At 41.4% G+C, this 16,456-nt stretch overlaps 1 protein-coding gene across 3 annotated transcripts in view; it reads left to right on the top strand.

Annotated features, from left to right (window-relative positions):
* Positions 1-16,456, top strand: part of LOC306968088 (uncharacterized protein) — a 73,249-nt gene that overhangs the window by 12,771 nt on the left and 44,022 nt on the right. For all 3 annotated transcript variants that reach the window (XM_079563355.1, XM_079563356.1, XM_079563357.1), the window contains exons 4-6: positions 4,127-4,195; positions 9,285-9,323; positions 11,400-11,519. In XM_079563355.1, the coding sequence (XP_079419481.1) occupies positions 4,127-4,195; positions 9,285-9,323; positions 11,400-11,519 (228 nt within the window). The remainder of the gene's footprint in view (positions 1-4,126; positions 4,196-9,284; positions 9,324-11,399; positions 11,520-16,456) is intronic.

The raw sequence follows: 16,456 nt of genomic DNA, 5'->3' as shown, positions 1-16,456 counted from the left end.
CGCACTTTTCATTCAGAGAATCTCAGAGTGCTACAAGACAACACACACATTAACAAACATCAACAATTATATAAGCTTTCCTAAAAAGGAAAGTTTTCAATTTAGCTTTAAAAAAGTCCAGGTTTTTTGTTTCCCTCAACTCCACGGGGAGGCTGTTCCAAAGCCTTGGTGCAGCAGAACAAAAGGCTCTGTGGCGTTTGGTTGAAGGAACGTGGAGGTGGAGGCTGCTGGATGACCTGAGGGTGCGGTTGGAGGGTTTCCGTGATATGAGTTCTTGCAGGCATTGTGGAGCATGACCAGTAATGCATTTATGGGTGAGCAGCAGGATTTTGTAATCGATCCGGGCAGAAACTGGGAGCCAGCAAGAGAAGAGAAGAACTTTATGAGAACCGCAGATGTGAAACGTTGGCATTTGCAGAATAATAAAAGTTCTGTACTTTAGGCTACAGTGGTGGTGTTTTGGCAAAGATGAAAATGACCCTGCTCTAAATGATCCAGCCTTTGTCACCATGTCAAACCTTTGCCACAATCTTCTTCTAATTCATCAGTTTCTTATAAAATAGTTTTACTTTAATCCCAGAAAAGTCGGTTTGAGAGTCAGAATCTCTGTTCGGGCCACCTTGTGTGAACTCTACAAATAAAGTTTCCCTGCCTGACCCAAGAAGACCCTATTGTCAACGTTTTTGAAGACAAAATTCAACAAAATGTAGACATCACTATTAATAATAATCGCTCTACTCTATGACTCTTTTTGACTTTGATAACTTTTCAAATATGTTCCCCTCCGCTGAACCAGACCCGCACTCAGAGCCCTGAAACCCAGGTGTTGATGCGTTCTGAAGGGTCTGATGCTTGTCCTCGTCCAGCCTCCCATTACCGGCCCTTTCTGTGTTCTCCTGCCTTTGCCTCCAGTGAAAACCACCGCCGAAGATTTAGCGGATTAATCATTTCGGCCCAAAGTCACGTCCTGAGTACCCATAATGCTTTGTGTTCCCCGGCGGGAGCATCCTGAACCTATAATTGAATCATTCTTGAAGGTGCTTGAACAGATAGGAGAGGGGGAAAGAGAGGATGGAGGAAATTTAAAGCACCATTTATTTAGCGGCGTCTCTCTTCAGTGAGCACACGACGAGGCCATAAGGGGAAAGAGCCCGTGTTTGTCAGGAGTAAATCAAAGGCTATGGTCCGAACAAAAGACCTGCCTCGGACCGGACTGGACAAGACCTGCGCTGGCCTTTAAAGTTGGACTTTATTTTGTATTATGAGTGGTGTTGAAGTTCAGCCGTGAGAGAACAGCTCGGACATTGGACAAAACAATTTGTCGTTGGGCAAATTGAATTTCTGTGTGAAGTTGTTGCACAGCACAATTGAAGAATTTGGAAATATATAAGATCTCCGGCCTTTCTGTGTGGAGTTTACATGTTCTCCTCGTGTCTGCGTAGATTCCCATGTTTTTTTCCTACGACTAAAAACATGTACAATAGGCCAGAATGAATGCTTGTGTGTTTACCTGTGTGGCTGTGGTGGTTGGAGGGGCTGATGGCGTAGAATGGCAGCCTCGCTCCCGTCAGTCGGGCTTCACCACCGTATGGCATGAATGAATAATGACTTCGGTGTGGCGCTTTGAGAAACTTGGTAACACAAGTTTGTAAACACACAAAGCCCTTTTCCACCAGGCTGGTGCTGGTTCTGGTTCTGGGCCAGTTCCAGTTTCAGAACCGGTTCTTTCGTTTTCCACTGAAAAAACTGGCTCTTGGTTCCAAAATCTGGTGCCGGTTGGGAACCAGTTAAAAGCTGGACCAAGAAACGAGCACCAGTGATGTCAGCGGCTGGGGGCGTGGCTCTATCCTCCAACAAACAATCAATATTAGTTAGTTTGTGCTTATAACTTCCTGGAGAAGCCAAAACAGTCTCTGTGGAGGAAACTGTTGCTTTGCTTTATGCTCTTCAGCTAAAATAAGAGGGAACAGTTAGAAAAAAGAAATCAAAATGTTAACGGCTGCTGTGACAGGAACATAAACTTATTTTTCTGTATTTTATAACCAGAAGTGGCTGTAGTAAGATGTTACTATCCATGTTTTATGTTGACTTCCCAAAGCGTTGCTATAACAATAGGCACAGCTCTCATTTTGGTGGGAAACCAAGTCAGTATGGAACCAACCCAGCACCAGAACCAGCTCTGAACCAGCCCAGAACCAGCACCTTGGTGGAAAAGCCAGGGGTCTCCAACAGGCGGCGGAGATGAGTTAATCCAGCCCCTGACTTGTAAAAAAAAAAAAAACCCAAAAAGCCCATTATGATTTATGAACGAAATAACCAGAATCCTCAGTCCAGCCACTAGGGGGAAGCTTAAATAAAGAAAGCAAAGAATTTCACACGTGCCCAGCAGAGGGCACTGACATAAGAGATCAGGATATAAACAACAAATCATAGCCACATGGTGAATGTACAGTCTGCCCCTGGATGGCTATGGCTACAATAGTAGTTTACCACCACTGAGTGTGGAGTGACTGAATAATGACTACTGTGTAGCAGAGACTTGTGACACAGGCTTGTAAAGTGCAATACAGTTGTAAGTCAAGGATACAGTCCTGCCAGGCTCATTATTATTCATTTATTGAAAAAAAGTTTCCTCAAAAACATATTCCCGATCAAAACATATTTTACTGGAGCTTTTGTTTATAGACCCCTGCAATACATTCCTGATATATTTTGCTCCCCAGCGAAATTTATTTGGAGACCCCTAGTGTAAGCTATACATCTGTTAGAGGGACTACGTATACGGCGTTTAAAAATTAAGTATTTTCCTCCCCCTACATGTTCCAGCCATGTCCTAATGTGTAGAATGAGCTCAGACCTGTTCACCACAACTGCCTCTAAAATCCTGCACTGTCACTCAAAAAGTTTGTTAATGCACAAGCTTAATATAGCCTGCAGTTACGCGTATGACCTGAGGTGGCAGTCGCGAGCATAAAATGGCCAACAAAACACAACCTTATCTGAATCTTCTGCTGAAATAACAACAGATAAAAGGCCACCACTATTTTACACCTGATTAAAAAATGTTATCTCACCAATGCTTCAGACAAAATGAAGACATTTCATATTCAGAACCAGCCTTCATTGTGTATGAAAAAAAAAGACTTGATAATTAACACCTTCACTAAATAAAATCCAGAGTAAATGTAATATTTCTTTGTGATCAGATGTTTAAAAAGAGCCTTGTAGTCGACTTTACAGCAGATTAAAAACAGCAAAATCCCATTACAGTGAATACGGCCTGTGGAGCGATGACATCATCACTGAACAGACATATTATTACTTTTCCATTTCATTTCTCTTTCAGCTGCAAGTCGAAAGATGTTTTGTTTGTCCTATAACAAGCAGTACTCAGGGGTGACAGTGGCTCAGATGGTAGTATTTGAGCAGCTTATATTTTCCTAATCTACAAAGATACACATTAAACAGTCACAGATGCTCAAAGCGCCTCCAACACCACCACTGCCTACTGTCCCCGTGTCCGAGAATGGAGTGAATGATGTAATGACTAGAAGCTCGTAAAGTTTGTCAAGTGCAATAGTGCAATAGCGAAGTGTATTATCCAATCCAATCCAATCCACTTTATTTATATAGCACATTTTATAAACAAGTGTTTCCAAAGTGCTGCACATAAAATCGGCAATATAGGAATAAAAAATTCAATAAATATAATAAAATCAAGTGAAACCAAACTATACATTTAGCTAAAACAATAAAATAGTTTAAAACATAAATAAGATGCAAGAATAAAAGAAATTTAATAAAATGTGTTAAAACAATAAAAGAAAATTAAAACAATAAAAGAAAATAAAAGACACAGAGGACCACACAACTCACGCGGTGTTATTATTAGTACTCAAGTAGTAGTAGTAGCTCACCCCTCGTCTTTAAATTTGTATTTTTTAGCCTCATGGATCCAAACAAGACCCCCAAGTACATAAATTCAGTCGCCTACAACATACATATAATGGAGACTAGGCTTAAACTCACATGTTTTGATTTCTCTTCACATTAAATGAACCTTTATCACATGCAGCAGTGAAGTTTGGGTTTTATTTCATGACACACTACTTTGTTCTTTTCACAGGCAGAAAACTCAGCCCTGTCGATTGAGAACGACAACCAAAGGAAACAGTACGAGCGCTGCCTGGACGAGGTGAGTCACTCCTGGTTTTTATACATATTTAATCATAAAACATGGAGTCTGTGCTGAGGTAGAATACGAATTAAGGATCGTGCGTGACACAGGACCTTGAACATCTCCACTGTTGTATTGTGGTGGTCACGGTCCCGATGGGTGACGGTAAAAGGGCTCAGGTGAGCTGGCCCAGACCGGAGTAAATCTGAATGAATTGGAGTGGCATTTTGTGACATTTCTGTTTGGACACGCATTGGACACACTAATGCGCTCTCTTCGTCTGCTGGTTCCTTCTCTGTTACTCACCTGTACCCGGAAGAAATCCATAACTTGTATTTTTCTGTTTATCACTTTAATAGTTTGCTCAACCGTTTGGTAGAGCCCACTTTATCGAATCATGTGTTGTTTCTTATTCTGCCTATCACTACCATTCAGTTCAAGTTTGTAATACTCAAAATATCCAGTTTGAACTAGTATTGGTTAGGGCTGGTTCATGCTGGTTTAGAGCAGGTTTGGGCCTGTTCAGACCGAGTTTGGACCAGTTTAGAGCAGTTCAGGACTGGTTTGGACCGGTTTATGCTGGTTTTGACAGGTTTAGAGCTGTTTTTCACTGGTTTAGAGGAGGTTTCGATTGGTTTCGACAAGGTTTAGACCAGGTCTGGCTGGACTGGTGTGGGCTGGTTTAGAGCAGGTTTGGGCCTGTTCGACCAAGTTTGGACCGGTTTAGAGCAGTTTAGGACTGGTTTGGACTGGTTTAGAGCCGTTTTAGACCAGTTTCGACCTGGTTTGGACTGGTTTATGCTGGTGTTGACAGGTTTAGAGCTGTTTTTCACTGGTTTAGAGGAGGTTTCGATTGGTTTCGACAAGGTTTAGACCAGGTCTGGCTGGACTGGTGTGTGCTGGTTTAGAGCAGGTTTGGGCCTGTTCCGACCGAGTTTGGACCGGTTTAGAGCAGTTTAGGACTGGTTTGGACCGGTTTAGAGCCGTTTTAGACCCGTTTCGACCTGGTTTGGACTGGTTTATGCTGGTATTGACAGGTTTAGAGCTGTTTTTCACTGGTTTAGAGGAGGTTTCGATTGGTTTCGACAAGGTTTAGACCAGGTCTGGCTGGACTGGTGTGTGCTGGTTTAGAGCAGGTTTGGGCCTGTTCCGACTGAGTTTGGACCGGTTTAGAGCAGTTTAGGACTGGTTTGGACTGGTTTAGAGCCGTTTTAGACCCGTTTAGACCTGGTTTGGACCGGATTAGAGCAGTTTAGGACTGGTTTGGGCCGGTTTAGAGCAGTTTCAGACCCGTTAGACCTGGTTTGGACTGGTTTATGCTGGTTTTGACAGGTTTAGAGTTGTTTTTCACTGGTTTAGAGGAGGTTTCGATTGGTTTCGACAAGGTTTTGACCTGGTGTGGCTGGACTGGTGTGTGCTGGTTTAGAGCAAGTTTGGGCCTGTTCCGACCGAGTTTGGACTGGTTTACAGCAGTTTAGGACTGGTTTGGACCGGTTTAGAGCAGTTTTAGACCCGTTAAGACCGGGTTTGGACTGGTTTATGCTGGTTTTGACAGGTTTAGAGTTGTTTTTCACTGGTTTAGAGGAGGTTTCGATTGGTTTCGACAAGGTTTAGACAAGGTTTAGACAAGGTTAGGCTGGACGGGTGTGTGCTGGTTTAGATCAGGTTTGGACTGGTTTAAGGCAGGTAACTCAGAGGTCTATCAAAAAAATATATAAACATAAACTAATAACATTGATGTTTGTCCTCCAAACACTTAGACAATACAAAAAAGGGTGTAGGGAGTAACATTAAAGTGTTAATACAATGTTTTTTTCGTGACTTGTGCTCGAGTTTGTAACGTCTAATACACATAGCCTGACCAACAACAACAAAAAAAGGTCACACGCTCTAATACATTATGTTTTATATTGCAGTTTAAAAAATAATTAGGGCTAATTAGCTACAGACGCACATCCACACATTCTAAGCCAGTGCTGGATCAAAAAACAAGTGGAATGAAAAATAGAAAAGATCAGCACAACCGTCTGCTCTCACCTGCTTCTACTGTATATAACAGTAGAAGCAGGTGAGCTGGTTATTCTATATTTTCATTACACAAAATATCGCTCGGCAAAGTATCGCAATACTTTTTGTCACAATACCAAGTATCGATATTTTATCAAAGTTAAGTTAAAAGGATGATCAAAAATAGTCCTAGTTAATGTATTAAAGCAGTAAGTAACTCATGCCCCTAGAGGCCATAAGCACCACTGCAGGTGTTGTGGCAAGATGTGATTTTTTTACTTATTAATTGTCCGTGAGAGTAAATACTACGCTGACAGAAAAGACAAAGGGAGAGAGGGATATTGTACATCCAATTACACAATGGAGATAACTTTTTTCACTTAAATTTGGCTGTTAATACTGTTTAAAGATACGCTAGCCCGCAGTTAGCTTTGCCCGTTAGCCTGTTAGCTTCTTCTTCGTGATTCCATTAGTGTGTATTGGTGGCTCCGGTCCGGTGGCAGTCACGTTGCAAGTGTGGCTTTCTGGCCAGAGACACCAGGGTGGGTGAAAGACCCTCCAATCATTCCATTAACACTAGTATTACCCCCAGAGGGACAACGAAAAGGATTTTTGAAGGTAAACAAGTTACTTAGTTCTGCTTTAAGGTGACATTTTTGCCCATCCAGCCACAATGTGCAGATGCTATTCCTCAAAGTTTTGTTTCTTGAAGCTTTTAAAAAAATCAGAAGCTTTTTTAGCTTTTGGTTGAAATTAAGCTATACATGAGGCCTCTGTTTTTATGCTTTGTGTTTGGAGGCCTTTTTAGCTTGCTTTACTTTATTTTTCTCAGTGACATTTACATAGCACTTTGTTATATTTAATTGTGTTAAAAGCCCTTTTCAGTCTTAACACTTCAATAAATGTCAAATGCCATTCTGTGTATAACGTTTGAACAAATGACTGTGTAAATATAATACTTACTGTATTGCAATACATAAAGGTCAAGATCAAGGTATTTATATAGTACATTTTATAAACAGAGTACTGCCTGAAAGTGCTTTCCATATTCAGAACAAAAATACAGGGACACAAAAAACAATTACTGCAACATCCATCCATCCATCCATCCATCCATCCATCCATCCATCCATCCATCCATCCATCCATCCATCCATCCATCCATCCATCCATCCATCCATCCATCCATCCATCCATCACCTCGGACCAGTTTGCCCCGGGAGACCCTACCAGGGGCACGAGGCCCCCGACAACAGAGCTCCAGGATCATTCGGTGCTCAAACCCCTCCACCACATTAAGGTGGCGGTTCCAGGAGGGGAGTACTGCAGCAATGTACAAAAAATAAAAACTGCAACACATTCAAAATGCCTTGCTCATCTTGAACTAAAGGCCAGTGTTTTCAACAATGACTTGAAATTGTCAACAGAGGAGGCCATTCTGATTTCCAGGGTCAGGCAGTTCCAGAGTTTAGGCCCGGAAACAGCAAAGGCCATAGACTGTAAAAATTAATAGACAACTCCTCCTCACTCCTCCCCGTTTGCCACAGTGACCACGTTTGAGGGGAAAATCATGGTAGATTTACAGAATTCTCCTCCACAGCTCTGACGAAGCATGTTCCTAAAAAGAGCATAAGAGCGGGATCTTCTCTGTAGACTCGGCCCTTGCGTGACGTGTAGTTCGGTCATAGCCGCGCAGCTCTAATGCAAACAGTCCGGACCTCATTAATACATGAGATTTCTAAAATGTTTCTTACGAAAACCAGCATGATCCCTTTAATTCTAGCTAACCTAGCCTTATCACAGGAGCAATATCTAGCTGTAGAACGTTCCCAAAAATTGGGCACCAGGCTCTAAGGTTGTTTTAACGTGTCTAAAGTGCAATGTATTCCAATGGGGGCTATCGGCTATGTAGGTACTACAGCAATGGCGGAGCAATGTCACCCCCAGTGTTGTGGTCACATTGGCAAAGGCTTGATCTCTGGTTCTTCATTGAGTGGTCCATGGGCTCATAAAGTCACGGCTGGACTACTGTAACTCTTTATATTATGGCCTTAACCAGTCACAATACTGAGTATTGCAATACGTATCGGATCGTGACAAAGTGTATCGACCCAGCCCTACAAATAAACTATGTTTCTTATAGTTAACAACACAGCCTTTAAAGGAACAGGCCACCGTTTTACATGCTATGTAAGATATGTTCTTACCTGAGCTTAGACGAGTTGATGCGTGACTGTCTGGTCTTTGTGCCCGTGGAAGAACTTGGTCGCTTCTAACTTCACCCTATTTGGAGCTATAGGAATACATTGGGAGAGGCCAAATGCTAACAACATCTTTGGTCCTTTTTGCGTGACTGAGGGCACGCAAAAAGACCAGACAAGTACGCATCAACTCGTCTAGCTCAGGCAAGAACATATCTCAGTATGTAAAAATGGTGGCCTGTTCCTTTAAGAATTTGAACCATGTTTTTTTCCAGTGCAATGTTTAGTTTTTCCTGATTTCTCTGATTTACGCTAGATAAGTTTTGCCTTCAAGCTTAATTTTTAATATAGTACTAATCAATTTCTTTTTGTTGTAAAATACACATCAGTTCACTCTCACATTCATTGCCTGTGGGACAATTTGAAAGTCCAAAATTCAAATCTTTATGTGTTTGGCGAAAACGTGTAAATCCGCAAATCTTCTAACTATTACAACAAATGTTATAGGCAGTGGATGTGTTTTTAGCCTTTTGACTTTGAATTGACTGCATCGAAGGTTTAATGGCCCGGACTGCAGCGTCGGGACATGACCTTGGTCCAGCCGCTCCCTTCTCTGTTCTAGCGTATGGTTTTAGTGAGGTCTACAGAGGCACGAGCAACTTTTCTCTCATTAAAGCTGCTTTTTGCTGCACCGCGGGAGGTCGGAGAGTCAAGAGCTCCTCCACATTAGTGCTTTTCATGTACAGTTCCATTTCTCTTTGAAACACTAATTTTGCCCAATTCTGCTCTCAGATCTTATCTAATCCACCGTCAACCATTTGCTTTTCATTACAGCGGTATGATTCAGACTTAAATGCAAAGTGTGTGAGTATCACTAACCTCTGCTTTTATGTTTTCAGGTGGCCAACCAGGTGGTGCAGGCTCTCCTCACACAGAAGGTATACTTCGCTTATAGTTTTACAATTAGCATGTACGACCATTCAGGTGCTAATAACTGTTAAGGCTGGATTAAAAGTGTGGCCAGTTTTTTTGCTTCACATCAACGTCCTGGGTTTGAGGGGTATTGAAGGTTTAAAAAAAAGATGATGTTTTTTTGTTGGTGGTTGGTTAATGGTTTAATATAGACCACTTTTCAGTGTTGGGCAGATTATTCTCTAAAAAAAATAATCAATGTTTGCTCTTTCTACAAGTAGTCTAGTTCCTTCTTAGATTATTATATTTCAAAAGTTTTCCAAAAGAATAAAGTTTAATTTAGTTTAGTTTGGTTTAGTTTAGTGGTTTATTTAGTAGTGCAAGTATGTTTAGTCAGAAAAAGCTTCTGCCCTTAAGAGTTGTAATAAGTTCGACATGGAGTTTTCTGGACATAACTGTCAACAGACCACAGTATTCTTTGCTTTTGACTAAATAAATAAGTATTTCCAGCCAGAAAACACTGACTTTTACCCCTTCTGACCCCATGCTGTATTTGTTTTGCAGCTTTACGTCCCAGTACAAAAAAGTAGCCGATAGTTTCTTGATAAAGTATAGCTAGAATCTAATAACCTGTTTTGCAATTTTAACGCATTACGGTGTAACGTAAAAGTAATCTAATTAGGGTAGTGGATTAATTACTTATTTACTAACTGCCCAACACTAATACTTTTCCGTTCAGTTCAAGCAGGTTAATATGAGATTTTGTTTCACAGCATTTATTTTTTTCGTAAAACTCATAATCCGGTTCACTAGGTTTAGATTTCCACTGCTGTGGGATTTTTGTGGACAGTTTGAAAACTATATATTTTTGGAAACCTTAGAGTATAAGCCAGCCATTCCCAAAGTCCAGGACACCGCGAGAGATCCAAGAATCTCTCGGGGCCCTCCAAATCATAAAAATGTACTCCATTCAAAGGAATTTCTTATTTTTTACAGCTAAAATTACATCTAGCTATGACTGTAGGCTAAATACTGGTTTAAACTGATACATTTGTTCAGATAAATGTATTTTTCCTCTCAAAATATATATTTTTTTCAATGTACTTTTGTGGACAAGCTTTCCCACTTTGGGAACCACAGGTGTAAGCCTACCATTTTTCCATTAGAGTAAATGGGAAATTCCGGTCATCGCTATGGTAACTTGATGAAACATATGACAAGGGTTTCATTGACTTTTTTTTTTTTTTTTGCAAATGGAGACATTGTTTTTCTCATTGCTTATTTAATAAAGTTTAAAAAATATAAATTGTTTTGATACTCTCCACAAAACTCCGGCGAAATGACATAGTGAACCTGACTACTATTGGTATCAGTATCAAATTCATACAGCTGAAGTTAAAGAGGGGGTATTATGCTTTTTTCAATCACATAGCACCAGTCTATATCACACTACAATGATGACCAAACCTTCTGTTGGTCTGTAAATACAGTAAATTAAAATAACTGCCTTGTATAAAATTGCTCTCTCAAAATGGCTGTAGGGAATGTCTTGAAATAGGCCTCTGTCTCTTTAAGAACCTCTGACCCTTTCAGACACGCCCCCTCCACACGCTGTCTGTGGCATCAGTGGGGAGGGGGTTCTGCTGAGGAGCAGTGGTTGGTTACTCGGCTGGTGACGAAAGCTCGGAGGCGTCTCCAGGAGGTGGGGGCGTTCCTAGGAGGACTCAGGCAAACCTATCCCTAAAATGGCCGCCATCAGAGTTTTTACAGATTACTCAAAAATACGTGAATGTGTCAAGGCAACACTTCAGGCATGTTTTTAATGAGGGAATGACATAATAACATGATGTAAAGCTTGAAAAAGTCGATTTTGCATAATACCCCCCCTTTAAAACAGGACACCTGGGACTTACATTTTTGACAGACATGAACATATCACTCTCCATCCAGAGAGCCGTCACACTCGCCAGATGTAGACGACTGTGAGGACTATAGCTCTAGAATTACTGGGATCTCGATATGATGTGTCACATACAACAGGACAGGACAATTATGTTATATATGTATGTTACTCAGTCAAATCTGTTTGTGTTTTCCCTCAGGACCTGAAGGAGGAGTGCGTGAAGCTGAGGACCCGCGTCTTTGACTTGGAGCAGCAGAATCGCATCCTGAGCGTCCTCTTCCAGCAGCGAGTCAAGATGGCGCCCGCCCCGCACTCCCAGGTTAGTGCGATCGCGGCTCTGCATGCTGTAACACATACAAACACGTACAGACACTCTGAGGCTGACAGGATCGGACCGCCGGGAGGGACGCCTGAATTTTACATGAGAGGACACACTTCTAAAGGTTACCAACTTGAAAAGCCAAGAGCAGAGAGAAGTATCAGGGCTGTGAGGGTGTTTACAGGCTGTTTGGATGCTTAGCTCACTTTTGGCTTGAACTATAAAAATAACAAACTTAATCTATAAAATTAAATCTATAAGGTTATCAACAATGGGGGGAAACAGGGAAATATTACCATACTGTATTTATTGTAGTGCAAATAACTAATACTTTAGGCAAAATACATCTTTTGGAGAGAAGCCTGGATCTAACTTCATGAACTATACTGTAAAACATGCACAGTTCACTAATCCTACATTTAGTCTTGGCCAGGATTTATGGCCGAGCATTTGACAATAGACACAAATCGTGAAGAAAAATACATTATAGCTCTATAACTGCGGAAACAACATATCCAGTAGTTTCACTTCCTGTTTTTCATCCCATTCCTCTTGCTCCTCTTTGCTGCGCAGCTGTTTCAATAAAGAAGAAAAATGGGAATAAAGTAGTCCGTGGAGCTTGTGTGGCTGTAGTGAAGCTATTGTCTATGAGTTTTTTTTTTTAAAGATAAGATAGAAATTTACTGATGTCACAATGGAGACTCAGCTCTCAAGAAACACTCAGGGGGCCTTGTGTTTATAAACGCAGACTATAGCGTAACATTTGGCTCTAAGTAGGAAGGCACTTTGAGATCTTGCAGCTCCCAAACATAGCGCATTTAAGAGGGAAGTACATGGGGTGGAGAAACACCCATGGCCAATCGCGATGTTACAACAGCCTTTTTCCTCCAACCAGACTCAAACACGTGCTTTTGTTTTGGTGGCGTTAACGCAGTTATGGCCGAGCGAGTGCCGAGCCGCACCACAGCGAGACCGGCATCGGCTACATCCCTCTCTGGGGAACATTGTTTAGCTCACGATGGGGTTAATAATGTTTTTAGTTTGACCCGTGAGAGCTGATAATGTTTAAAGAGGCTAGATGCAAGTTAGTCATTTTATACTCACTGCTGCCACCTCAGGTCTTACGCGTCACTGCAGCTTCTATATTAAGCTCGTGCATGACGGCACTTCAGACCCGAATGAACACCTTTTTGAGTGACAGTGCAGGATTTTAGAGGCAGTTGTGGTGAATGAGTTTCAAAGAATACTCAAAGATGCATAGGTGAGTTGAAACACAGTAATGTTAATGATGAGTGAACAACACTGTAACTTGGTAAAAAGCTCCATAAAGTTGATTTTGCATAATCCCCCCTTTGAGCAATCACAGTGAAGTTTGAACTTTCAGAAGAAGCAGGCGGCTTTAGTTGCCTCTGAAATGCAATAAACAGATACTAAAACATTGTAGAGGGAGGATGGATCGCCATGGAGACAAATCTGCAAATACAAAATAACCACACCTTTGATTATGGATGGGCCTCATATATTTTTCTTTTCTCTTATGGGAACGACTTTGAGGACAGAAACTCAAGGCAAAAAGACAGAAAGATCCCCATAAAAACCCTCTCTTGAAACCAAGGACAGAAGACGACAGGTCCTGATCAAGACAGAGATTTATTCTAATGTAACTTAGTCTTTGCAGAGTTAAAACAGAAGCCCGTGACCCTCCGCGTTAAATCGGCGGCTCGTTGTCTCCGTATTAGGCGTGGCGGCCCGTGTGGTTCATCAGACCGGCGTTAGCCTCTTTCCTCCTGCACTAATTGTGACAGATTTGAAGCAGAGCCTTATAATCCAGCTCTAACTAAAATGTCATCGGAGTCTGCGGACGCCGCGCCCGCCGCGCTGCACAAATTGGCCCGCGCTCAACCGTGAAGCGCCGCGGCGAGCTCATCCCGACCAGAACTTTCTTTCTCTGTACTCGCTGTACCCAGAGCTGCATGAGTGAGGCTTGTGCAGGGGCTGAGCGGGGGATGATTCTATGAGGAGTCTCCATTTTGGTTCCTACATTGTTTAGAAAGGTAAAAGTACAGCTAGTAATGTATTAAATATAAGATGAATATTCTAAGTGTAAAAGCACCCACTTTAGAATGTAATTTAGATTTAAAAAGTATCAAAGGAATACTTATAGGCTCCAGTTTGGCATGACCCAAATCTAAAGGCTTCTTGAAAAAAGCATCAAAACAGCAACGGCAAAAAAGCCACAAATGAGGAACAAAGTGGAGACAAAAACGAGACAAAGACGAGACAAAAATGAGGATGAAAATGCAACAAAAGAGCAACAAAAATGTGACAAAAAGCCACAAAAACAAGGATGAAAATGCAACAGAGGAGTGACAATAACATGACCCCAAAAGCCACACAAACTAGACGAAAAATGAGAGTAAAAACGCAACCAAAGAGCGACAAATAATTGACAAATAATTGACAAATAATTGACAGATATGCGATGAAAAATTGGCAAGTATGCGCTGGAAAAAAAGCAACAACAGGGGAACAACGTGACGAAAAAGATCCCTTTAGATCAAAAAATGTTGATGAATTCACCTACTTAGGCGTAACCCCTGGACCCAACCCAATCATGTAAAAAAACTTCGAAATTCTTTAAAATTTAACTCGTCCAACTTTAGATACATACGTGGGTCCCTTACCACAGAGGCGTCCCATTTGCGCCTGAACTCGATGATCTTGTCACACTTTATGTATTGTATATCGAGTTGGTCACAGGGCTGTAAAACGGTTCTGGGGCCTCTTGAATCATTACATAAATATGCACTCAAGATCCATGATAAGAAACCCAGGCGCTATCACCATTGTCAAATACTAAATAAGTATGGAATTCTGAATTTTTAAAACCTAATATTCTACTCTAATGTTTGCTTACTTTGTAAAATTATCCATGGAGTCACTGCACCTCCCCTGAGAAAATGTGTAACTCTATGTACTGATAAAATGACTCGAACTACTCGATCCACTTCTGGAGGAGAATGCAGCGTCCCAAAATGTAAAACTGCCTTCGCTAAATCTGCTTCTCTGTGATCGGGTCAGTGGAACTCACGCCAACAGAGATTATTGCAAGTACGACAATCAAAAGATTTGCGCAGTTGACTAAAAAATGGCTTCTCGAAAAACAAACTTGCTCATGACCAGTAACGAAGCCATGAAGGAGCGAACGTTCACCCAGAAAATGTTCTAATGTTCCGATCTTGTTTAAATTAAATGTATGTTTTTAATGATGTCAAAACGTATAAATCCATGGTCAAGTATTCTTCATCTACATTTAAAATCAGTTTTTGTAACATCAACCTGCCCAGGGACGACAGGTGGAAATTAGCATCTTTGCTATAACCTGGCACAATGCATCTTTCCTTTTGGTCAATGTTAAATTGTGCACTGTCCCTGTTTAAATAAAAAACATACCATACCATTAGTTTGTACTGATTGTGGCTTCCAAGTGAGGCGTTCCTTTTGCCTATAGGGCTTTAATCTCCAGTCGCAAAGCTTTTAGATTTGGGTAAAGCCGAACTGGAGCAAATGGTTGAGAGGTTAACTTCAATGTAGTTATTATTCATACTTCTACACTCTTCTGAAAGTGTATGATAGAAGCGAGTCGCTACATTCCAACATTACCTTCAGGTCTACCGCCATGACCAGCAGCTCTTGTTTTCCATCATTTTTTCCTGTCACATTTTTTTTCCTCCCTGGCCGCTCTTTGATCAACCCCGCTCGGTTCATTTAGCAGTTTGTTTATGAGACCTTCCTTGGGCCCGGTGTTAACGCTTTGATCATTGGCATTATAATGAAGGTGCTGTTGTCAGAGAAACGAGGCTGAACCGCCCTCCATAACCAACTACTGCAGTTTGATCATTACTGAAAGAATTGGCTCTAGTTACAGCCGCTCTGCGCACTGTACGGCATACTTTACGGTAATTGTTTATGTTCGCTTTGTTCAAGACGAGGATAGAACTAAGAATGGGACAGCCCTCCAGATTATTAAACCAGATGGAGCCTATGTTTTACAGTGGGAGTACCCAGTTGTCACAATACTGAGAATGTCAAACTAGATATTGATGTGAAGGAAACAACAACGATGTTTCTTTTAATTAACGTTGAATACACTGATGTTGTAGTCCTTCAAAGGAATAGGCCACCGTTTTTACATACTGAGATATGTTCTTACCTAACCTTAGACGAGTTAATATATCCCCGTCTGGTCTTTGTCCGTGCGCTCTGTCACGCAAACGGAGCACATACGCAGCCTCTCCCACATGTCATATAGCTCCAAAAAAGCTCACGATAGAAGCTACCAAGCTCTTCCACGTGTTCCCTATTTAAATAAAGTTACGTGAAGTGTTTTCATGCGAAGTATATTTACACAGAAATGTAACATGTCGATTTTATAAGCAGATAAAAAGGGGCACTATATTGTGAGGCGTAATGATACGAGGAGCAAAACGTCCGCGCAGTAACTCCTAAAGGTTATTGACGGAAGTGAGCGGGGGAAGTCTTTAGGAGTTACTGCGCAGACATTGTGCCCCTCGTATCATTACGCCTCACAACATAGTACCCCTTTTTATCTGCTTATAAAATCAACATGTTACATTACATTACATTACTTCACGTAACTTTATTTAAATAGGCAACACGTGGAAGAGCTTGGTAGCTTCTATCGTGAGCTTTTTTGGAGCTATGTGACATGTGGGAGAGGCTGCGTATGTGCTCCGTTTGCGTGACAGAGCGCACGGACAAAGACCATACTGAACATATCTCAGTATGTAAAAACGGTGGCCTATTCCTTTAAAGGGACTGTAAGGCGTTTAAAAATTATGTATTATCCTCCGCCTACATGTTCCAGCAAGTTCCTAATGTAGAATGAGCTCAGACCTTTCAGACCTGCCTCTAAA

Source organism: Gobius niger (genome assembly GCF_951799975.1).
Source record: "Gobius niger genome assembly, chromosome: 9".
Taxonomy (NCBI): Eukaryota; Metazoa; Chordata; class Actinopteri; order Gobiiformes; family Gobiidae; genus Gobius; species Gobius niger.
This window is presented reverse-complemented; position numbering and strand designations above follow the sequence as displayed.